The 25,516-nt window shown below is 24.6% G+C and overlaps 2 protein-coding genes across 4 annotated transcripts; both read left to right on the forward strand.

The window, feature by feature from the left end:
• Nucleotides 1–1,497: 1,497 nt before the first annotated feature.
• LOC113559864 (TP53-regulated inhibitor of apoptosis 1-like) lies at nucleotides 1,498–4,823 on the forward strand. 3 transcript variants are annotated; one of them, XM_026965644.1, is made up of 4 exons: nucleotides 1,498–1,631; nucleotides 2,510–2,703; nucleotides 2,773–2,926; nucleotides 4,529–4,669. In XM_026965644.1, exons 2-3 carry the CDS (start codon nucleotides 2,512–2,514, stop codon nucleotides 2,875–2,877), a joined length of 297 nt encoding a protein of 98 aa, XP_026821445.1. In that variant the 5' UTR covers nucleotides 1,498–1,631; nucleotides 2,510–2,511; the 3' UTR covers nucleotides 2,878–2,926; nucleotides 4,529–4,669. The 3 variants fall into 3 exon arrangements, with proteins under 3 accessions (XP_026821445.1, XP_026821446.1, XP_026821444.1); XM_026965645.2 differs by having other exon boundaries at nucleotides 1,571–1,778; nucleotides 2,532–2,703; nucleotides 4,529–4,823; XM_026965643.2 differs by having other exon boundaries at nucleotides 1,576–1,778.
• A 3,611-nt stretch (nucleotides 4,824–8,434) lies between these two features.
• LOC113559858 (coiled-coil domain-containing protein 25) lies at nucleotides 8,435–14,903 on the forward strand. Its single transcript, XM_026965634.1, has 6 exons — nucleotides 8,435–8,746; nucleotides 8,852–8,899; nucleotides 12,151–12,242; nucleotides 13,479–13,658; nucleotides 14,190–14,389; nucleotides 14,821–14,903. Exons 1-6 carry the CDS (start codon nucleotides 8,722–8,724, stop codon nucleotides 14,900–14,902), a joined length of 627 nt encoding a protein of 208 aa, XP_026821435.1. The 5' UTR covers nucleotides 8,435–8,721; the 3' UTR covers nucleotide 14,903.
• The last annotated feature ends 10,613 nt before the right edge of the window (nucleotides 14,904–25,516 follow it).

Below are 25,516 nucleotides of genomic sequence, written 5' to 3' on the forward strand. Positions count from 1 at the left end.
CATAAGTCATTGTTTAGATAATATTCTTACCTTTAAATTTGACAATAGGTAAATTTACTCCAATATTAAAGCTAACATCACAAAATATATTTTGCTGAACGAACATTTATTATGATATACATTAATAAGACAGACAACATAGCGAGTATGGCGTCCTCTTAATAGGATGCCAGCGTAGTATTTGTTATCTCTCTCTAACCTACGCGCAACATAGCAAATTTTACGTTCACAAAAATGAATATAACTATATTAATTTCTCAAATTAGTATATGCTCTTAAGCATATAATTTATTTTTGTATGTTTTATATTTATAAACGAATTTAAAATTTCAAGCGAAATTTTTTCAAGCTCTTGATGACTATTATCGCATTTTACTTCAAATAGTCTTTAAAAAAAATCATGCTTATCTAAATACATTTAATATTTTTAAATTGTTATGATAAGTACTAATTATGAAGAACCTTCTATTCTATTTTCAAGCTTTTTGGCTAAACTAATATTTTTTTTTTTTATTGACATTTATATAAAAAATGTCTTATTGTACCTACTATAGATTAAGATTTGAAAATGTAATACTTATAACTTATAAGTAATAAGATTCTTCATTAGTAATTTATATTGAAACCATAAAATTTAAAAAATGTATAGACAATTATTTTTAAAGATATTTTTAGTTCAAATTTGGACGAAACTACTTATTTAACCGTTAATTTATTAATATTTTATTTTGATTTACAAACATTATTTGTTGGAACTTATAACGATTACGTATATTATATTATTATCAAATTTATTAAACATATAAAGCAGTATGTCATAGGTGTAGAGTACACCTACTATATCGGAGCATCATTATTATAATTTATTTTTTCATTATTTACATTATATGTCATTTTGAAAGTATTAAAAATATTAAAATACTATAGGAATTTGAGATATATTCTGTAAATTTGTATTGCTATGAAATTGTTATCTTTCGAATAATAATTGTCGTGCAGTGAAACGAGAGAGATAAAAGGATAATATCAGTTTTAAATGTTCGATACGGAATTAATAATTAGGTGTTTATCTTTAAAAATTGCTTCCACGATTCATCATAGATATCAATTTTTTTAAGCTTGTATGGTTGTAACTTGGTTGTGTATAAGCAATATTTGTGTTACACGAAAAATATCATCAACAAAATAAACTTTTTTATTTATTAAATACTACTTTATATTTCATCAGCTAAAACTTTTTATCATAACAATTAAAAACATAAATGTATTATTTTCGTATTAGTGTATGAGTGTATACGTTTGAGACTAATGTATAGTTATACTGACAACTGACAAGTAACTAGGTGCCTCAGTAGAAACTAGAAACCAATTAACTAGTCGGCAGTCGTTCACTTGATAACATACCTAATAGTACCTATTATTCCACCTTCCACCATACTATCAGTAACAATTACCGTATTATCATTCACGGTTTCGCGCCATCAAGAAATTCTTTTATCTCGATACTTCACGCGTTGTAAACATTGTAAACACAAACCAAGATAATAATTTAATTCATTTTATTATATTTTCAGTGTTATTATTTTCATGATAATTGATAGTAAATGTCACGCTATTGATTTGACTCAAGTGTAAGTGTATAACCTTTGAAAATTATAACAATTCAATAATTACCACCGGTTCTCTATCATTAAAATCGATTTCGTCCGCCTAGTACCATTACACAATTATTCACTAGTTTATTTTCCATTTATCGCGTACATTCAGAAAAATAGTAGGTATGTAACAGTTTAATAAATCCAGTGATGGGTATTAGTTTAATTCCAATACCTATCTATTCTTCGTATCTTAGAAGTACATGTGCATATTTTAAATTTTAAATATTATTTATTCTACACTAGTGATTTTCAACCATCTTTTTCTTACGGCACACTCCAAAATTAATTGCAAAATAAAAATAAATTTATTTTTGATATGTAGTCTCATATTTAATCTTTTGAAATAAAAAGGATAACTTTTGTAGCTCCATAATTAAATACCGAAATAACACACTTTTGGCCTGTACAAATCTTTATGAATCGTTAACGTTTTCTTTTTCGACAGTTAAATTTTCTTTCCTGATACTTCAATACAAATTTAACCATAAATTTCTAGATAATAAACAATATTTTCAATTAATTAACCAATTACATATTTATTAACTAAACATTTTATAGTCAAATCTATACACATTTTTATTTTTGTTTGGCTCACCAAAGTTTTTAATTTTTGAACGTGACCCAAGAGGGTTTGTATTACTGTTTTACACTATAGCATTAACATATATGTAATGATTCAATAATAGTCTATTGTCCAAACTGTTAATTGGCTGTTCATAAAGATTTGTACTTAAAATTTTTTATTAAATATTCATGCTTTGATGCTTAATTTTTTTGATATATTTTTGTTACTTCTTAAATTATTAATTTTGAATTATAATACTTATATAAAGTTATCATTTGTGTAATAGAGATGGGTGATAATAATTCTAGCCCTGCTCCTACAAAGGTTGATCGACTTAACAGTTTCCACCCTGACTGCGATGAATTAAAACAAAAGTATGATGAATGCTTTAATGTATGGTTCACTGAACATTATATGAATGGGCATTATAACAATGAAGGATGTAATAAAGTATTTGAGTTGTATACAGACTGTGTAAAAGTATGTTTAAATAAACAAACTAATGAATTATTATTTCAATGAATTAATAACTATCAATATTTCAAATAGCGTGGTATGAAAGAATACGGATTGCAATACGAACAAACAACTACTTCACACTTGGGAACGAACAAAGAAAAAACTCCATTAACGGATACAGAAAAGCCAAAGTAGAATAATGAACAACGATAAAAAGATAGCAATAAACAATCTGGCAGAAAAAGTATGACAATTTTTATTTATTTTTATTTACTTATTGATAAGATAATTTAAGTTAAAAAAAAAATTAATACAATTTACAATGAATAATAAATATTTATTAATGATAAAACAGGAAAACATTTTTGTAGCTCCATGTGTTTTTGAAGCTAAAAAGTGAATATAATAAATAAAACTCGATTCTTATAAAAAAAATGTAGATAAGGTTATTGAAAATATTTAAATAATTAGTGATTTTGTATTAGAATTTGCTATGTTGTACAAGATGGAGACAACACATGCGGATATGATGACCTTTTAAGAGTATGAAATGATTGATAAAAATTTTAAGATCTTGTAATCTAAAAAAATTAATATCTAAAGAATTTTTATACTTTTATAACAAACTTAATATACTGTGAATAAAACTAAACAATGTTTATATAATATAAATTTATAAACTATTGTTTGGTTATCTTTTAAAAAAATTACAACAGCTATTACAAAACTTCAATAAATAATAAAGACATTGAAAACTCCCCTAACAAACACTTCTAAATAGCGGATGATTTCTGAGAAAAACAACTGAAATCACTGAAAAGCAGACACCTCCGAGTAACGAACAAAATTTCAACAACCAAGGGTATTTAAAGGTTTCATTGTAGAAAATTGCCTTAATCCATAATCTTATATGCCTTCATAACAGGCGTGCCCAACTTGTGGCCCGCAAGAATATTCCAACCGACCTGTCACTATTTTATAAAAATTAACATTTTTTATATGTATAAATAAAAATAAAAATTATAATTTAAAAAAAATGTTATTATAATTAGCTTAAAAAATTACAAATTATCATTGAAAACCCAGCATTCAGCTGGTATTAATTTCAATTTTGCACTTTTTTATTTTGAGACATTTTAATAGATGAAATGAAATGAATTATTTTTTTCAAACAAGATATATAAACCTGCATTTTTTAATGACATAAACAGACTTGCGACTAGTGTGGAAAGATTCAGTACTTTAAATACACATGATTAGAGCCAAAACTTTGATAAGTGAACAAAAATAATATTTTATCTATTGTACATTTTATCAAAATGAACAAAATAAAATTGATATATGGCCCACAGTAAAAATATAAATTTTAAATGTGGCCCGTAAGTTAAAAAAAGTTGGGCACGCCTGCTCTATAACAAAATGCACTAATCTATCTGCATATTAACAGGTTCAATATTCCTTATTATGTTCTATTCAGTACTATTTCCATTCTCGATTCCTTCACTAATTTTCTCTCTAATTTTTTACTAAAATAATTTGCTTAAGGTACATTTTTTCTGCAATATCCAGAATCTAGACATAGTCAAGGTCTATACATAATGTGATGGAGACCATGCTATTATTTGCTGTGTCTAGATGCTTTAGGAAAAATGTACCTTTTATTTCTTTTTTAAAATTTTTTTTTAATTATGTTTAAATTTGATTGTAAAAATACTATTGATTGATTTATAAAAGTGTTTTTAATAGTTATATTTTGCATTCATCATAATTTAATTTTATTGTTTAATAATTTTTAAAAATTACTTACATAAAAGTTTTAATTGATTACAACTTAATGTTTATATAGAAGGACTCGCATGAACTGGAAAACTCATTAGATATAGAATTGGAAAAGCTGAAAATGAAAAAAAAAGAAAAAGATGACATTATGAAAGCATTACATCAGTACAATGACATTAAAGATGCTACTCAAGAAGTTTTGGGAAGATTAGCTATTCTAGAAGGAGTAACTGTAGCCGAAATGCATCGAAAATATAATTTACTCGAATCCGATTGAATATTACTATTATAATTAAAGACATATTTGCTTTATAAATATTTATATTTAAAAAATAATACTTTCATTATGGTACTTAACTATAAAATGTGATTGATTTGTTTTAAATTTGCTCAATTGTTTTTAAAACAATATATACATATATATATATATATATTATATTCATTTAATTATAATTATGTTGTAATTATAGATATATAGATACTGTTACTATTCACTTTAAGTTAGTAATTGATTTTATATTAATTTTTTGATGTATATCTACAAGAAAAATTGTGTTTACAAGATTATAATATATAAATTCTAAATTAAGTTTGAAAAATGCTTTGATTAACAACAATGCTCAGAACATTTTTAAGTTTTTTTACTCTATCTAAATGTTACTAAATATACCATATTCAATGATTAATTAATTATAAATAATTTAGCAAATTTAATTTTACTTAGAAAAATATTTATTTATGTATATAATATATATTTCTACAAATTAATAAGATTTTAACTATGATCAATGTATTTTTCGAGAATTCATTGAATTTAAGAATATATTTCTAGCAATTCTCGCTACTTAGTAATAATTTTATAATATTCATATATTATTAAATAAAAATTTGTAATGTTTAAATTTTTTACATTTAGCATCTATGCTTCTTTAATATAATAATAAAAAGTTTTAACTATTTAATGTAAGTTAAGTACATTCATAAATATATTAAAAGGCTTTTCTAACTATAATCTGTGTAATCAAAATTATCATATTTATTCTTATTTTACAGGAATTAGTTATAAGATAATCTACATTCTATAAAGTATTTAAATTTACATGTTTAATAATCTATATATTTAAAATATAATTCTAAACTTCAATCATTACTGTACATTTTTAGTTTCTTCAAATTATCTCTATTGATTTGTGTACATTATTTAAAATAACTATTTACTTTAATAGGATTCAATTGAAATTAATAAGTAATGTAGTACAAATATGAAATAACCTTTAAATTAAAATTAAAATTATTAAAACTATTTTTATGCTTAAATTAATTAAAATGAAATATTAAAAAATAAGAAAAAACAAAAATTAAAATTAAACATTTTCAAAACTTCAGATAATGACCAATAATGTTAATTTGTATAGGTATAATCCAAATCCAATGTTAGTTACCTACTTATTTTTAACACCAATACACCAATTTTATTTAAAAATTACATTAATATATACAATAATTGATAGGTACCTTTTTATCTTAATAATACCACAGATAAGCTGTATAGTATAAAATACCACCTATATGTATATAAAGTTATAAAATGTCAATCATTTTTACACAGACAAGACACCACTTCTAGCATTTAGAATTTCCCAATACAGAAAAATATTAACAGTTTTTATATAATAAAAAATATATAATTTGGACAAAAATAATTTTAATCAGGTACAATTATAATTAAGTTTACAATCAGAACATTAGTTTTTATCATATCTTATAAAGTATACAAATTTGATTTTTTAAGTTTTAGATTTATTCTTTTGGTTTTCCTTGATTCAATTATATTTATACTCATTTATACAATTTTTATAATTCAATAATAAAACTGATATAGTTAACAAGTATAATATTTTTATTTTCTTATGCTTGTAAAAGTATATAAAATAAAATTATAAATACTAGTTATAAGAAATTACATTGGCATATTGCTAGAAAAAAAAGTTCAATAAAAATTCATTTTTGATGTATAATTTATTTAAGAAAAAAACACTTAAATCCCTATTTGACAAGTATTGTAATTTTATGAATATGATATAGGTAGATAATTAATTTTAAAGAAGACTGTTAAATATATATCCTTACTTATTTCCCTAATTTGCAATAAGGGCATTAACGATGGGTTTTTTCTAAATATTATTGAAAATGTATTATTTTACTTGTATATAAGTCTGATAATAATATACTGTGAAAGCTATACACCAATTGCATTATGCTTGACTTAAAGTCAAATTACTGAAACATTTCTTAAAATGTATATATAAATGTTTAAATATTTTTAAATTATAATAACTTTATTTTAAAAAATCAATTTTGTTTTTAATCAGAAAAATCAACTATAGATACCTTAATTTAAGCCAAATTTTGTATTAGAAAGAATCTAATAATATGATTAAATAAACTAATAAATTATAAAAAAATCTTTTGACTACAATTTATAATCAACGAATAAAGAAGTCTGTAGCTTGAGCATCCTGGTATTAAATTGTTCTAAATTTATTTATCATTAATTATCAAGCAGAACTAAGGTGTGAAGGTGAATATTAGATAATATTGAAAGTATGGTACACAGTATAAACTATACTACAACTTCCAAGGTCCCATACTGGGTCCTTTGTTATTTTGAATTTATAATTAAAGTTTACTGAATGTGTTTTTTGTTTGTATTTAGATGTTGAGTTAATTTCTTTTTCTGATGATACTCATATCTTAACTGAAGTTGTTAATAATACCTAGGTTAATATTAGACAAAACTATATACACACTTTCACCAACAAAATATATGGTTTTACCATAGTTTTATGGCATTAAACACTAAAAAATCAAAATAAATGTTTTTAGAATTTATAATAATACTAATAATTTTGTATGTACTATATTTGCTTTTAATTATTCATTCAGGTAATCGTAATATTATGTTTTGTTTCAAAGAACAAATTCATTTTATTACATTGTTTTTAAGTATTTTAATGTAATAAATAAATCATTTTTTCAAATAAAAAATAAAAATTACAATTATTGTTGAGTGATTAAGTAGAAAACGTTAGGTAATTCATTTAAATATTTAAGTAATATTTTTTACCTTTATCCAAAACGAGAGTTACAAATAAATAACATTGTTAATAGAATTAAAAATGTATCTTATACATTTAAGCTAGTAAAATAAATTGTGAGTCTTAATGGTTTAAAAACTAAATACATTATATAACTATCTATATTATAATATGGTTTAAAATGTTTAACGAATGTAGGAAATATTAAGCTATTTATTAAATTAAATATAAACCCACAGCTATATCGCAATATATTTCATATCTTTAATGTATATTAAATTAATTTTCTTGATTCGAATAACGTTTGGTTCAATTATTTGACTTCCATGTTCCATGTTCTAAATTTAATTTAATGTAAATCATATTATAAATGATATTATCCAGGACATCGCACGGGACTTTAATGATATATTTATTTTTAAGTGTGAGTTATAGCTATGTAATAAAATATTAAAAGTTTAAAGTGATCATAACTCACTTTAAAACAAAAATATCAGAGTTTAAGCGCCGACGTCCTACATAACATTTTCTTAACTCTAAGTTTGATAATGGATAAATCGACTCTAATATCAAAGAAAACAGTACAAAATGGATTCGTAAAAAAATTGCTGTGTCTCACATTAGTGAGACGGTGACAACACACGAGGGTGTGGCGTCCTGTTATTGGTTTTTTCGTGTGTGTGCTTTTTTTTTTCATTATGTATTATCCATCGGATGTAGACGTTTTTAATTTTATGAAACGGGTGCCGTGTCAAATCGCACTCGGGCAACCTAATGCGCGCGCGGTAGAAAACGTATCGCAGTCCCGCGACTGACCACCCACAGTTGTTATCAACCATTAGATACTAACCGATATCCTACATTGATAGTGGGTAATTGCGAAATCGGCGGGGACGCGATACACTGCGCGCACGTTTCGTCGTCGAATTCGTTTTGACAAATTATTGGCTATTAATACCGACTGCCTGGTGTCGTCGCAATACCGTCCGCTGCAATTTATTAGTGCTCTCGACTAGCGCAGTAGACGTTTGATTGTCGATCGGCAGTGTTTCGTTCACCATCGCACATCTGTAACGAATCGCGTTTGTCGTTTCTCGTTATAGTTTCACATTAGGTGTTCGCCGCCTACCAATTCGCACCGAAGATCTAAGCGGCACCTACGATGGTGTTACAGTACACGAGCACAGGTGCGTGCATCAGATGCAATACAAATTCAACGCGTCGTCGACGAGTGCATTTGACTCGACAGCATTTAAATTTTTGTGATCTTATGATGTTTCTTTTTTTTTCAGCCGTCGACCCACCTGTTACGCTGCTGAGAGGTGTCGACAGCTATGAAAGTAAGTACCAGGTTACTTTATTGTTTGATTGCATTCAATTGCTTGAATCTTTAGATTAAAATTTAAAAATTAACATTTGTTTGTTTTATCAACGAGTATAAATAATATAATTGGTAAATAGGCAGTTAATAAATTCATACAATATTCAAATACCTAAATGAAGGCTGTGTTGAGTATGTTAGAAAAAAAAAATAATTGGCATGTTGTTGAATTTGTATGTAAATTATTGCATTAATGCATTTATTTAACATTATATGTATTGGTTTGAATAGTTTGAAATAAGATAAAATTATGTATTGTTATATGTTAGAAAAGTTTTGAAAACGGTCTCTCCCTAGTTTGCTGTTATAAAAATGCAAATAAAATTAGTTATCACAACTGTTTATAATCATAAATATTATAAGAAGTTTTGTGTATTTAGGTAGGTGCTTAAAAAAAAAAAAAACATTTGTTAAATATAATTAGTATACTACACATGAACATTGTTATTGTAACTGAATAACCAATTTTAGAGTTCAGAATTTAAAGTACCATAGTCATAATTTTATTATAAGCAGTAAAAAATTATATATAAATTATATATGCATAAAAAGTTATAATGAAATGAAAACTTAATAAATGTAACAAATCTTATAACTTAATTTACTATTTTAATGTAATTTTTCATATGTTAATATTATATTATTGTTCTTTATTTTAAAGGTAAAAATTCCATTTATGTAATAAATATGTTACGGTCAATATGTATAATTGGGCGTTGTAGTACAATGTATAAAACAATTTTTGTTATCTTAATAATTTAAAATAATTTATTTTATGAATATAAACAAATTTTTTTATTTATTTTTGCAACTTAAGCTATCATGACATTTAGAAGTACATAGTTTACCTGCAACCCTACACTTACATTTATTTGTTTTGCATTGCTGATTACAGTTACACCTATTGGCGCAGTTTGAGTTTTAAATTTGGGGAAGGGAGCTATTATAATTTGCATGTATGTACTGTGTGTATGGTCCCTAAGATATATAAAGGTGGAAAGGAATATACAAACCATTTTTGGAAGGGGGGCTATGATTGATTTTGATGGAGCTTATGAATTTGAGCCCCCTCAAATTGCGCTTATGGTTATACACCAGGAGTCGACAAGTAATTTCTATTGGAGTCTTAAAGATTAAAATAATAAGTCAATGAGGTCCAGTGAAAAAAATCTTTTTCAAGTCTTTATATATAATGAAGAAAGTACAATGTGTTGACAGGGTCCAGAGTTTTGACTTCAGCGGTCCGCCAATTGCCGACCCCTGGTATAAACTATACATGCAGTTGCAGAATCGTGATAAACTTACATTGCCCATAAACAATTAAGCACTGTACACAATGCCCGGCTATTGTATTACAATGACTAAGCAATGTACCCAAATTAAAAGCAGATTCAGCTTTGCCCAAATATGACGAGCATTGTGCACAATTCCCAGGCACTGTATTACAAATTACAATGCCCGAATTATATACCTTGACCGTAACATTTACATATATATAAGTAGGTTTCCAATAACAAATTATATATAGTACGTAATTATAGAAAAATAAAATAAAAAATTATTAATAATTTTTAAAATAAACAGAAAAAAAATACAAACATTTGTAATTATTTAATATTAGTATTACAAAAGCTTAAACATTTAAGACAAGATTCTTTAGATACTTTAGAAATACTAAAGATACTTTTTTAATACAAGAATTTAAAAAAAGTTGAGAAAAATCCACATTTTTTTTCTATAAGAGTGAGGTTTATACTTTGACAAAATTTGTAAATATCATAAAAATTTCCTAACTATTTTGTACTTAAAAATTAATAAAATATTAAATTTTTATAGCTAAGGCTCAACAATTTAAAACATCGTTCCCATTGTGTAGTACTTAGTGAAACCCAAAAATTTAAGTTTGTATAATTACAATTTTTTTACAGTTTTTTTTTTCGATTTAAACAGAACAATTTCAGTTATTTTGTTATAGTTAAAAAATATTCTCAGATACTTGAAATGTCTAAATATATTAGTACAGTAGACGCAGCTTTGGGACCAACACAAAATGAGTCTTATAGACGAAATGGGGAAAATTGAACAAGATTTTAAATAATTTTATGTTGCTAATATATATTTCACATTATTAAATAAATATAATTGTACTTAAATATTTAATATTATTACAGGACTTTTACTATTATTTGAACTTATTATCATAAATAAAAACTTATATGTAATTGAATACAATTTTGATTTTATAGTTTTTTTTTAGATAAATATTATGCATTTATCAATAATAAAATAATTAGTGATTTTGATTTGTTTTTATTTTCAATTAGTATACTGGAAATTTACGGCTATTAATATTTAATAATAAATCTAGCACAAATTTTTAGTTTTTCAAAACCAATTTATTTTTATATTTTACTAAAAAAGTTAATTTAATACCATTTTTCTTACAGAATTTGTCATGCAACAGTTTTTTTTTTAATATACGTCCAGACCGTCCTAGACAAATTTTAGTCTAATAAGCAACTGAATTGTATATCTGTGAATCTTATAGGTGGCATCCATTGCATTATTTATTATATTTTACTAAACAGACTGCACAACGATATTTTCAAAATATTTAAATTTATTTAAGCTATTGCCTATTTATAGTTTATACCATATTCATAATAAAATGAATTACTATAATATGTAATTAATGAAAATTTAAATATATGATTGGTAATAAAGGTTGACAGATCCTCTTTATTCAGAATGGATTTTTGTGTTCAATGAATAATGATTATATGTGTTTATATATTATATATATGTGACCCATTCAACGACAAGGTACATTTGGTACAAAAGAGTGGTTATCTATTTTTCATTTTTTACTTAAAAAAAAAATACTCTATGTGCGTGCCTATATATTCTTTTTTCTATTTTTACTCATTTAAAATGTATAGCTTAGAAAGTTAATTAATAGCTTAAGATAGAAAAGTCAATGTATATAATATTTAATTAATTTTTTTTATTAATATTGAATTTGAATCCATCATTGAATATGATAATTAATATTTACACCAACATTTGTAATTTTCTACTATAAATGTAGATAATCATTATAAAAGTTAACATTAAAAATAGGTTATAATATAGACATGGAAATTATATTTGAATTACATTATTATGTAATAAATAAAATATTTTTCAATACAATATTTGTTTTTCTTTTAGATGATGAACTTATTGAAAATATGTTACCTATAGATGTGTGGTTTCATGTGGATAGCCTCTCATCAGCTCATGTGTATCTAAGGTTAAAAGAGGTATTGTTAATAATTTAATTATTTTATCAAATTTATGTTGCTTTTAATTAATTTTGAATTTATTATTATTTTGGGCTATCAAAAGGGATAAGTCAAAGTATAGGAGGTTATGTATTTAATTGATTTTGGTCGTTTGTTCAATTAGATAGATGCTAAGAGTTGCTCAATAAGACCCTAGGTTTATAGAAAAGTTTAAACTTCATATTTGTATACTCTAAACAATTCTATTTTAAAATTTGAATTTGAATTATTACTTATATTTATTTACACTATAACTGTAACTAAAAAATATTTTACAGTGAAATTATTAAACGATTAATATTTTACTTTATAGTCATTAAAATATATATTAATAAATTTAAACTATTGTAATTAAATAAATTTATTTAATTCTTGAGTGACTTTTTTTGAATTTTCTATTTTAGTATTTGAAGCATTATTACAGCCAAATATCAACTTTATTTTGAACTATAATTTTTTAGCAAAAAACCTATATTTTATTCTAATTCTAAAGCTAGGATTTTATTTTTCTTAATAACTATGAATTGGGCAAAGTTAAACGCTCATTCAAATCTAATGTTTTGCTTATTTAAATACAAAATTAAATTTAGTGAACCAGAAAATTAGGTCATTATAACTGATGAAAAATAAAGTTACCCTAAGATATTAACATTACATATTATATTTTATTTTATTGATAAATATTAACTCATTTAATCTATCTATTAAGGGGGCGCTATACCTGCATGTTTTGTCTTACATAAACACAACATACCAAAATGTTTAACCAAATGTGTTGTTAGCTTTAATGTTGGAGTAAATTCACTTGTTATAATATTAGAACATTATTAATGATGTATCTTTAGATTTTTTCAATATTTTATTTTTAAGCCAAATATAAGTATGTAAATACATGTTTGTAAATCATTAAAAATTAAAAATGCTCATATTTAGTTTAAAAATTAAAATATCAAAAAAAATGAATATTACATCACTGTTAATGTTTTAACCTTTAACTTTAATAATAGGTAAATTCACTCTTAATATTAAACTTAATAACACAAAATGGCTTCTACCGAACGTACATTTTCTACTATATGAATGTAAGACATAGTTCATAGAAACTACACCTTGGGTGTATGGTGTTCTCTTAAATACTATTTAATATATTTGTGTATGATTTATACTGTTGAAATGAAGTATAGCTTGTTTTATTAATATTAATTATTTTTACAGGGCCAAACAATTGATGATATACCTAAACCATTATTAGAGGATGCATGCCAATTAGTTAAAGCAAACAGTATTCAAGGATGCAAATTAGCTGAAGTTAAAGTTGTCTACACAATGTGGTCAAATCTTAAAAAATTACCAGGCATGAAACCTGGTGAAGTGTCTTTTGTTAATCCTAGTAGTGTATGTTTGTATTTATTTTTATATTATGCTACAGTCAAAGTATGTAATTCAGTAATTCTAAACGATTTCTAGTCATTTAATATTATAGAATAAGCAAAATTGACTAATTATTTTATATAAATCCAGAGTAATTCTAATAAAATAAATAATTGTTTATTATTCTTTATACATTCACCATTTATTTATATAGTTTATTCTTATAAAACCAAACAATATATTTAAATTAAGTATAAATTTAATTTTTGCACAAGTAGTTTATGAGTTATATAAACTTATAACTATTTAAAATGTTGGTGTGTGGAGTGATATGTGGATACTCTATTTAAAGATTCATTTCAACTGAAAACTAAAAAATGATTTTCATAAACGTTACTAGATTTTGAAAGAATGAGTATTTGATAGAAAAAAAATCACCATGTACAATTCTACTTATTAATACTTTGACTGTAGCATATACTTATATATTTGTACAATATGTTTTTAGTTTAATATTAATAGCATAACACTTTTATAACATTTCATATTCTATAGGTAAAAAAGGTTAATGTGAAAAAAGAAAAGACTATTGTTAATAGATTACAAAAGACCGAAAAAAGTATAGTTATTGATTATGAGAGTGAGAGAGCTGATTGGGATCGAAAAGAAACTGAGAAGAAGAAAGCAGAAAGAAAAATTAATTTAGAAAAGAAAAAGGAAGAAGAGCGTAGAAATCGCGAAGCTGCTGAACTTAAGTAATTATAAAATATAGTTAGGTGAAGTGGGGTAATTGTAAAAATATAATGCAATCTTTATAAAGAAAATTGAATGTATTATTTTTAGTTTTTGTATCTGTGCTTAAATTAAGTTAACGATTTTTTAAAAATAAGGATTCTTGAATTGTGTGTTGTACACAATAAGAAAGATAACAAAACAAAGCTGTACTTTTTATCTTTATTTTTGAAAACAAATGGTATTATAAAATGAAATATTTTATATTTTATTATATAATCTCAAATGTTTGTGCTAAATACAAATGCACAATACCAAAATATGTTTTTACCTTTAAACTAATGTAATAATATGATTATATGACTATTTTTATAATTGTTCCTATTTACAATTACCCCTACTTGATTAAAATATGAATCAATAAATGTTTAACTTATTTTATAATCATTTTCAGATCTTACTCATCTCTTATGAAAACGGAAAATATGACAGCCAATACTGATTATTCTGGCTATGATTCAGACAGTTTTATGTAAACATTTAAAAAAAAAAAAAGTACATTACAAAATTCAGCGAGCTTATCATCATTATATTATTATTTGTAGTTACTTGTTTACATTTAAATTTGTAATCATAGAAGTATTATTGATACCTTTTTACTGTCTGATCAATGTATTTTTATAAAAATAAATGAGCTTAATTTGGTTGTAATGAAATTTTTTGATAAGTTAATGCTTTACATTTAAAAATACAAATATATTATTATTATTATATAATTCTTATAAATTTATTATAAGAAATATTTTAATAGGTTGTTAAAAATACATAATTACAATATACTAATAGCTATTATTAGCAAAGGGGCAGCTTTTTAATAAAAAGCTTCAATATGATATTGAATATAATGCCTGTTACATTTATCAAAGTATGTATTTGCCAAGTTGAACAATAACATTAATATTATCTCTTCTTGTGTACTTAAAAAAGCACTATTACATTATCACCTTCCCTTATTTTTTTTTTTAGAAAATATTTAAATGCATTACTTAATTTTTTTTCATTTATTTTTTATTCATATGAATACAAATAAGAAATTTATCTATCAAAATATGTATCACACTTTTTTTTAAATCTTGGCATAACAATAATAATGTTTACCATTTGTAATTTATTTACATAAACATGATCTATTAATTGTTCTCTGCCATATATACAATACATCAACAAATTTATCATAAAGTTAAATTGTGTATGATTATCATTATTACATTTAAAATACATTCACTTTATAACATATATCATTTATATATCATACTGTGTCTACATTTATTTTATACTTGCAAAATAGAACATAAATAATGTATTTATACTTTAAAAAAATAGATATATTATTATGGAAATATTTTATGTTGAGAGATAAATAAACAAATGACTCATAGTAAAATAATTGAACACAATCATATATAATTGTAAAATTAAGAAAAAAATAGGATTTTAAATTTAATAAAAGAATAAATCAAATAAGATACGTTTATTTAGTATATATATGATAATATGTTAATGTATTATAATGCATTTTTATATGTAAGGTGAGAATAATTATCCTCTGTAGTATTTATCTTTTTTCAACATGAACTATTTGAGTTTTTATACACCAATAATAATGTAATTAATTTAGTTTTAATGACAATACAAATGCTTTATTTTAAATAATATTTTTGGTATATTTATTCAATTATCTTGTATTAATTTATTATGATATGTGCCACATTATCTATAAAATCAGTTCCAAACTGGTTTAAATGGATGATTAAATGACTAATATACAGAAAACTGTATAAGCCTCATTACAGGGGTATACATGTTTTAAAGATTGGTTTTGGGTTGTTTATCTGATTTTGCTAGGATATTTAGTAGGTTATAAATGTTGAGTGGTAAAAATTATAAATTTATCTAGTTAACTATTGTTTAAAACAATTGAATTTCAGTTATTATGCATAATCATATTTAAATTTATTGTTTTGATTTGATTGATGTGTTAATAATATATGTTTCAATAAATTATTAAACATTTCTTTTTGTATTCTTAATAATTTGATAGCCCCAAAATGTGAAGAGACAAAGAAGCCACTGTAGAATGAAAAAAGTCGAATACTTGCGACCTTTGGATATTATAATGCACTGTTAAGTCTCATAAATAAACTACATAAATGTATAACATGCTTATCTGTTTAATATTAAAATATATATAAATCTATCACATTTATGTAAAGCTATATAATTTATATTGATGAATTATGAATTAATAAGATAAATTATTAATTCATTGAACATTTTTTGTATAAGTTAAATATTTTTATTCTTATATGTTAAGGCATTTAAGACTTTAAAAATTAACGCATATGGAAATAAATTACCTTCATTTAATTTGAAATACTTGTAATTTAAGTACCATTATAATATGACATTTGTGACATTTGGACTTTTATGTACTTTTGGATACATAATGATTTTTAAATAGTTTTGTTGATAACACAAGGCAAAGTAATTCTTTCTTTTTGTTGATTTTTTATAAATTTATTTTGTTCAAATAATAATCATTATGGTTGATAAATTTAAAAGAAAATATCTTATCATTATTTATGAGAACCCTACCGTCCCTACCTCTTACTTTTCTAAATTTGTCTTACCATGAAAATAACACGTAAGACAAATGAAGGGTAACTTCTGACAGCTATAATACTTATAAATGTAAATATACTTTAATATATAAAGTTATCAGTTGCAAGTTTATACACTTTTATTCGCATAGTGTATGTATGAGAGTATTGCTACCTAAAATTTGTCATCGAAACAATTTAAATTAAGTAATAATTGAATTTTTTTTAAAGGAAATAGTTTGAAAATCGTTAGAACTTATACCATATTATGATTGTATCACAATGAATATATTTACCTTCAAATGTTATAACTTATAAACAAGTCTAGGAAATTTGAAAAATTATAATTTATACCTAATTGATAACTGATATTGCGAAATAAATGTATTTAATACGCAAAAATAGATCATAACTGGTCATAATAATTAATAATTCTTTTGATTAGGAACTTATTAAGATAAAAAAAAAATCATTTATAAATATACCTATACACCATTTATTGTGAATTAATGTAGTTAAGAAACTGTCACAGGAGATAGAGTATTTAAAGGACATCATTGTATTACTTGCTTTGATATTTTCTGACGTCAATCGTTTTTGAGTCACCTGATAAAACATGGATAAATATGGATTTAAAACTTGCTTTCAAACATTGTGATCATAATTATTAAATGCATATTTCTTGATATAGCTTCGTGGCATTGGCGGAGCTTTGATTACATTTTAGAGGGGTGGGAGTTTTGAGTAGCTTGTCGGTTCGTCTTTCGTGTGTAAAATGTTATTTAAAAACATCGTTTATCATTATTAATGTTTTTTTTATTTATTACCGGGACATCTATATTACCCACCTGTTAATACCCATCACGGCGTTAGCATAATATATACTAAATAATTATAACTATTTGAGTTAAGTATGTCAACATTTCGAAGTTCGAATATATTGAAATAAAAGCGATTTTGGTTACCCTCCTACCTATTAGCATTAAATAGAATTCGACTCAGCTTTTAGTTTTTTCCCCACTTGAAAAATTATTGTAGGTTTTTATAACAATTTAAACCAAAGTATACTGGAGATGTATTCAAACCAGCACGGGTGGATTTTCCAACGGGGAAATCGATTTTCATCAGCGATGTTTAAAAGCTCAACTTCTAAACTCGCGCAGCTTTAAATTTTTAATTTTTTTCCATTCAAAATATATCAGATAGCACTGTAGCGTAATTCACAATTCGACGCTGTTGGATTGTTTAACTAGGTCACTTACTTAGTACTTACACTACACAAGAGTGAATTAAACTTTGGACTTAAACTTAATTACACTGGCCGCACACCGTGTCCAATGAACCGCAGGTCTATTCAATCTGAATTCAGTTTTAGACTTACCATCTAACATAAAAACATTAAAAACACTGAACGTCTGAACAGACGCTGCCAAAAAACCGTATCCAGCTGATCCGATTTATACTGGTGAAGATTAATAATTAGACATTCGTTCAGTTTTCAACAACTATTCTACGTGAAAAAAATATATTATATTCTAGACCACTAAATCATTGGTATCAATGTTACAAAACATAACTTGCATCGTCAGTAGACTTTCAACTAGAAATATTCAATTGGGTACACGATGGGTATCATATTATAAAAGCATATGATATTCTTATTTCAATATAAAATACAGTTACCTAAACAGATCTAATCTATTATTTATCTATTTCCTTTATAAAACATTTTCATGCAAATAAACCTATTTAAACATTAAATATAATACCTACCTATAATTACCTATTTAATTTTGTCGAACGCTTTATTTTCATGCGGATATCCTGTAAAAGTAAAACTATAGTGAGTAGGATCTAACCTACCTAGGTATCTAACTACATGGGAGATGGTATTTTATGTTATTTCGTAAAAAAAATTGTTTAGTTATTAAAAAGTGGCGCAAATTACAATTTTTGAAGGTACAAAATATTGCAGATTATATAATGTCCTTTTGTTTAGTTTTATGTGGCGCAAACTACAACTTTAAAAAGTGGCGCAAATTACCAAATAAATTTTCAAACGTGGCGCAAATTGCATAAATATTTTTTTCTTTAGGTTGTTTTTGGGGCAAATTATATAAGCCTAACTACATAGTTACCTATTATTATATAGATATGTAGGTATTTAAATGATATCACACGTCATGGTTAGTGTAAAAGCGTAGGTACTATTGAACTAATAAAGGGTATAAGATTTTATAGCACACTGTACTACCTCCGTTTTTTAAATTTAAAACAAAATAGGAAATTTATGTTTAAACTTTAAGTATTTAAATAATACATTAATGTGTATAACATTACTATTATTGTTTAATTTAATCAATCACTATGTTTTTACTCTCCAACGGTAATCAATTAATTAGTCGCTGTAGTAACGAACAATATATTGTCGTCAGGGGAACAATAAGTCATTGTGACCCACATTTATTACGAGTTCGTTTAATTTGTTTTATTATTACTGGGAAACAATACTGATATGTTATACTGTGTGTAATACTTACATCCCATCTTCATTGGATCAAAAGTATAAATTATTCTACAATAGTCGTTTAAAGTTATTTATAAAAGCATTCTCACAGTGAATTTAACAAGAGTCGTCAAATTAGTTCTATACGAACCGACAAAAGTAAGTGACGGTTTTAAGTAAATATTTTTTTGTGTTTGTTTCCAATAATATTTATAATTTATAATTTGAAGAAATTGGTAATTGCGAATGGTTTTCGAATACTGCAATCAGTGCAATCACACATAAAAGTATAGTGTCCATTTGCTAATTATTTTAGTTTGGTAGCCGGTAGGAATGTATTTATGTATTTATATATAAAATAAATTATCCAGAAAATCAATTAATTTCTTTAAAAAATATTTTATACAGTTAATTTTACAATGTACATATTGTACATATAGTTATGTCACGCTTTTAAGTTACAAATTACTTTTGATTATTATAAGTATAGAAACAAATCAATTATGCCAACCAATTTTTTTTAATACTATAAATAGGTACCTTTATTCGTTTTTAAAAAGTTTTTGAAAATATTCAAGAAAACGAACTAGGTTTTGAAAATGTTAAGTTATTAAAGTTGTAATTTTGTGCTTACAGCTATTATTTATTTATTTATTTTTAAATGATAACATCTAATAATATTTATTTAAATATAGATTTGATTACAATCCAATATTCAAGTATAGTACATTTTTAGACAATATACATATATAATATCCAAAATAGGTTATTAATTTAAAATACTGGCTTAAAAGTTGAAGTAGATTATTTTACTTACATTTATTTAAATACCAGTAGTTAAGTTAGTGAGTAGTAGGTAGTATGAATTTTTATCTTCAAGACGCCTCAGTTCAATACTGCAATAACTCTAAAATATTCAAAAATGAGTTATCTACGTAATATTATTTGAAAAATTACAACGATTTCAATTCTATAATGCAATAACTTTTAGTTAAATTATTCACCTCGTCGTTGTCGTTTATTTCATTATAGAACCAGTAGTTTTGTAATGGCATGGTTACTTCAAAAGTGAACTAAATAAACATATTGCGTTATTGAACTGAAAAGTGTTTGTAATTTCTGAATTGATACTATGGTTATAAATAGAATATCTACATAATAACAACAATATTATTATGAATATTTCTATTATTTCCACAATTATAAACCATGTACAACTGTGGTCGATACAAATTACTGTAATAAAATGTTTTGATTATTATCAACATTTCATTACAATTAAGTTACAATCAACCAAAAAAATATTTTAAACACGAGATGCGTGTTGAAAATAATTTATAATATTGTTTTAACAACATACTGATTATTTTATTATTCAACAAAATGATACGTTCTAAAAGGGCTAGATTGATGGCAGAAGTTGCTACATCTAACACTGTAAGTATAAATTAATAACATTTTTACCACTATTAATTTGAAATTGAAATAATATTGTTAAAATTCAGTATTATAATAATAATAATTATTATTATTACTACCAATTTGTTTATTTTTTAATATTATTTTTACAAACAGAAAGTGACTGTCACTGATAAAACTACAAATAATGTATCAATATTTATGGATGCAACTAAATTATCTGATGTGTAAGAATGGGTAAATAAAACCGTGACTCCTGTTTCAATCAATGTATATAACGATGTGTTTTAACAAGTAAAATTAACATTATAATATTAAAAAAAAATAATTTTATTATTATTATATTATTGTAGCAATTATTAATATTATTATTTGATTTTTAGGTGATATTGAATTAGATGATTCATTTGATGAGGTTTATGATGATGAGGTCAAAGACAAAAATTATGAGTCTCCATTAGTCCAAAGAACTGATTTTGTTGAATTGAACGAGGAAGTCATAATAAATAAAGAATCAAAAGTCTTATCCAATGAACATAGTCAAGAAAAACAGAAGACTTTGATAAGAAAAAGAATCAGGAATGAAGGTAAATGGAAAAATATTGTACAAAAAAGTTAAGAAATGAAGGAAAATCATATGTATCAAATTCAAATTTGAAAGTAGTTGCTGCAAGAAAATTAGGAATTCTTTGCAATGAAAAATGTAGGTTAAAGTGTATTAATAATATAACTACTAATGAGCGTAGAGTAATACATGAAAAGTATTTGGAAATGGGAGATTTAAACAGATAACGTGAGTTTTTAATGAGACATATTTTTTCAATAAATCCAAAGTATCGCACTCGCCTTGATAATACGAGATCATTAAATTATGGTTATAATCTAGAAGTTAACAATATTACTATTAGAGTTTGTAAAACAATGTTTATGTCAACATTAGGTATTTCAAGTAGAGTTATTTTTACTACCACTAAAAAAAAATGAATGATGATATACTTGGTGTTGATAAACGTGGTAAACATGGTAATATTGGACGAAAAGTTAATTAAAAAGGCAAATAATTCCAGACAGTTTATTGAAGGAAGTTTAAATATTACAATGATGTACAGGTTGTACATAGAAATATGTAAAGAACAAAATATTGAATTTGCTAAAAAAAATATGTATCAAAATATTTTTAACAGTGAATTTAATATTTAATTATTTAAGCCAAAAAACGATTTATGTATGTGTTCTAAAGCGTTCAAAAATTTAAATTAATCAGATGAAGATAAAATTGATGTGGAAGACAAGTATAACAAATATCAAGAGGAAAAATGCTTAAGTGGACAAGAAAAAGAATATGACACTCAAGATAAAAATACCATAATAAGCTGTTTTGATTTACAGGCTATATTAATCACACCACGTGGAGAGGTTTCTCAATTTTATTATAAAAGACGCCTAGCATGTTATAATTTTACTGTTTATAAAGTGAAAGATAAAGAAGGGATATGTTATTTTTGGCATGAAGAAATGGCTATCAGAGGTTCATGTGAAATTGGATCATGTCTGTTTCAGTTTATTATAAAACAAGAAAATAAAGGGAAAAAAATTATGTTTTACTGTGATAATTGTGGAGGACAGAATAAAAATAAATTTATAGCATCAATATTAATGTACTGTGTTATGACTCTAAGCATTCCATTGCTTTAAAATTTCTTACTGTAGGTCATACTCAAAATGAAGGAGATTCAATGCATGCAAGAATAGAAAGTGAGGCTCAAAGAATACTAAAGGGGGGGACCAAATTATGAACCGTCTCTTTGGGTGAGTATAATCAAATGTGCAAAAAAAAAAAAAACGGAAAAGCCTATATAGTTAATGAAGTACAAAAAGATGAATTTTATGATTTGAAAAAACTATCAACAGACCTAGGTAATAATTATAATAATATTAATGAAGATGGTGATAAAGTGTTGTGATTCAATCAAAATGTTTAAAATAGAAAAGGATAATCCTACAATATTGAAATACAAGACAAGCTATAGCGAAAAAAACATTTAAAAATATTAATGTAAGACAAAAAAAAAGAAAATCAATTGATTTCAAGAAAAAAAATTTTTTATCCCTTTGTCATTGTAATGCATTTCCAAAAAGTCATTGGACATTTTATAAAAATTTAAAATCAGCAACAACAGACAAAGACAGCAGAAGTGAGAATAACTTAAGTGACTAACCCATAAATGTGTATGATAATAATAATAATATATATTGTTATATGTATATGTTTTAATATATATAATATATTATGTTTTTATTTCTACAATGTATTATTATGTTATTTTAAATTTTAAATTTTACATTATTTTCATTTTATGAATTAATTGTTATACGAGTACATAATTTCAGTTAATTCAAACTATGGCCGATTAGTACCTTTCTCCGTGTTCATTATCGTTCCATTCCTCGAGTTTACTTTGCCTATTTTTATAAATATTTTTCCGGGTATGTTACCAACAACATTTGAAACAAAGGATCAGAAGGTTGGCTAATTTAAAAAAAAAAATCATATTCTACCTTTTTAAAAATTATTTTAGGAAGCAATACTTAAACTATCTCTTAAAGTGAAACTCAAAATGGCTACATTTCTTTAAGATACTTTAGACAATGTTGTCCGTGTGTAGTAAAGGGCATACCAGTGAATTTGCAGACTTTTTCGAAAAGGTAATTAAGTGATTTTGTAAGTTTTTAATTTTTATACATTTTACTTTCGATTGCATATTAAGTAAGAAAAGAAGACGTTGTTAATTTATTATACCAGCTGATGAAATACTTAAGTTTCCAAAACTATTTAAAGACGAAATTACTCTTGACTCATTACCTCGACCACAAATGGTTGCACTTTGTCAAGTCCTCGATCTACAACCGATTGGAACTTCAACTTTCAAGCGTTTTGAAATATCTCTTGACTCTTAAACTTCGAGCATTAACAGTTGACGATAAGGTGAACTGCATAATATTTTAAATGTTATTAATTTATAATAATATTATTTTAATTATTTAGATGATTAAAAAAGAAGCCGTTTGTTCTCTAACGTTGAGCGAACTTCAAGATGCCTGCAAGTCTCGTGGTATAGGCGCTTATGGTCTTAAGGGGGCTGAAACATACCATGTTTTAAGGACTAGTGTTTAGGCCTTTCATATTATATGTATATTTTGGCTATGTCAATGTGTGTGAAGTAAATGAACATTAGTGTGTGTGAGCCATTATCGCATTTTCGCCACGAAATTTGAATTCCCAGATTTACGATAATAATCAAAATAAACCTACCTTATGAGAATTTTTCGAATTTTTCTATACAACTACTTTAAATATTCATTCATAATAAATTATAATCATGTCGTACCCACATCATAGAAAAATAAAATATAAATGAAAAATTAATTTTTGTAAATAAAAATATTAAAATAATAACTATTGATAAGTATAATGCTATGGATCTTTCCAAAAAAATATACTCAACAATTAAAATACTTAAAAGATGTTGTGGCTATTTTTTTCAATATTTTTTAATTGGTAATGCATGTTAGACAAACCTTGTATTAAATTATCAAATTAAAATTTATAGACAACAAAGTAAAAGAATATCAAAATAAATAAAATTGTATAGCATGTATAGAACATTTTAATATACTTAAGTATTTAGGAAAAATTTGAAATATCTACGGTTGTTCTTTTTTGAGTTACACAAAAAAAAAAAAACAAAATAGAATTATCAAAACCAAGTTTTGCGTAAAAATTATACTTTTCCCTTTATTTTTTTCCCTCTATTATTTTGAAAAATACTGAGAATTTTCAATTTTGACCTATTTAAAGCAGGGGCGACCAACAGGTCGATCGTGGCATATGTTTGAATCGATCACGTGCTTTCTTGAAGTTTAAGATGTTTACTGAAAGCAAATAACTTCTTTTGTTGTTGTAAATTTGTGTATTTTTGTTAAACCCATAAATATAAGAGTTAGATTAAGAAAACTGAAAAAGGCAATAAATAATTATGAAAAAACGAGATTATACACTGTTATCGAGTACCTACCTATGTTGCTACATATAGGTACATTGGTTATACATATAGGTTAATTAAATTAACATAATAATAATAAGTTAAAAGTAATAATTTGTAATCAAATATATTAAAATACGTGTAACGTGAAGAGTAAAATTGTGAAATTAAAACACCACTTATAAGCGAAACACGCATATATTGTATACAATTTATTTATGTTTATTGAGAAACTTTTTTTTTTTTTTTTGACAATCGCAACAACCTGGGAAAACTCAGAGGCCGACTACAAGTCTATTGAGGTTGGTCACCCTTGATTTAAAGTATACCATCTAGAACCAATTTGCTACCAGAAACCATTCCCAAAATTGAAACTCGAAGAAAAAAATACATCATTGTAAAATGAATACATTTATTGCTCAGAATCTAAAAAATAATTAAATTGTATAAATAAATTATAATCTATTCAATTATAAATTATTTGCTTTTTAATCTCGAATCGGTTTAGATATAATACCTACG

The sequence above is a fragment of the Rhopalosiphum maidis genome, chromosome 3 (genome assembly GCF_003676215.2).
Source record: "Rhopalosiphum maidis isolate BTI-1 chromosome 3, ASM367621v3, whole genome shotgun sequence".
Classification (NCBI taxonomy): Eukaryota; Metazoa; Arthropoda; class Insecta; order Hemiptera; family Aphididae; genus Rhopalosiphum; species Rhopalosiphum maidis.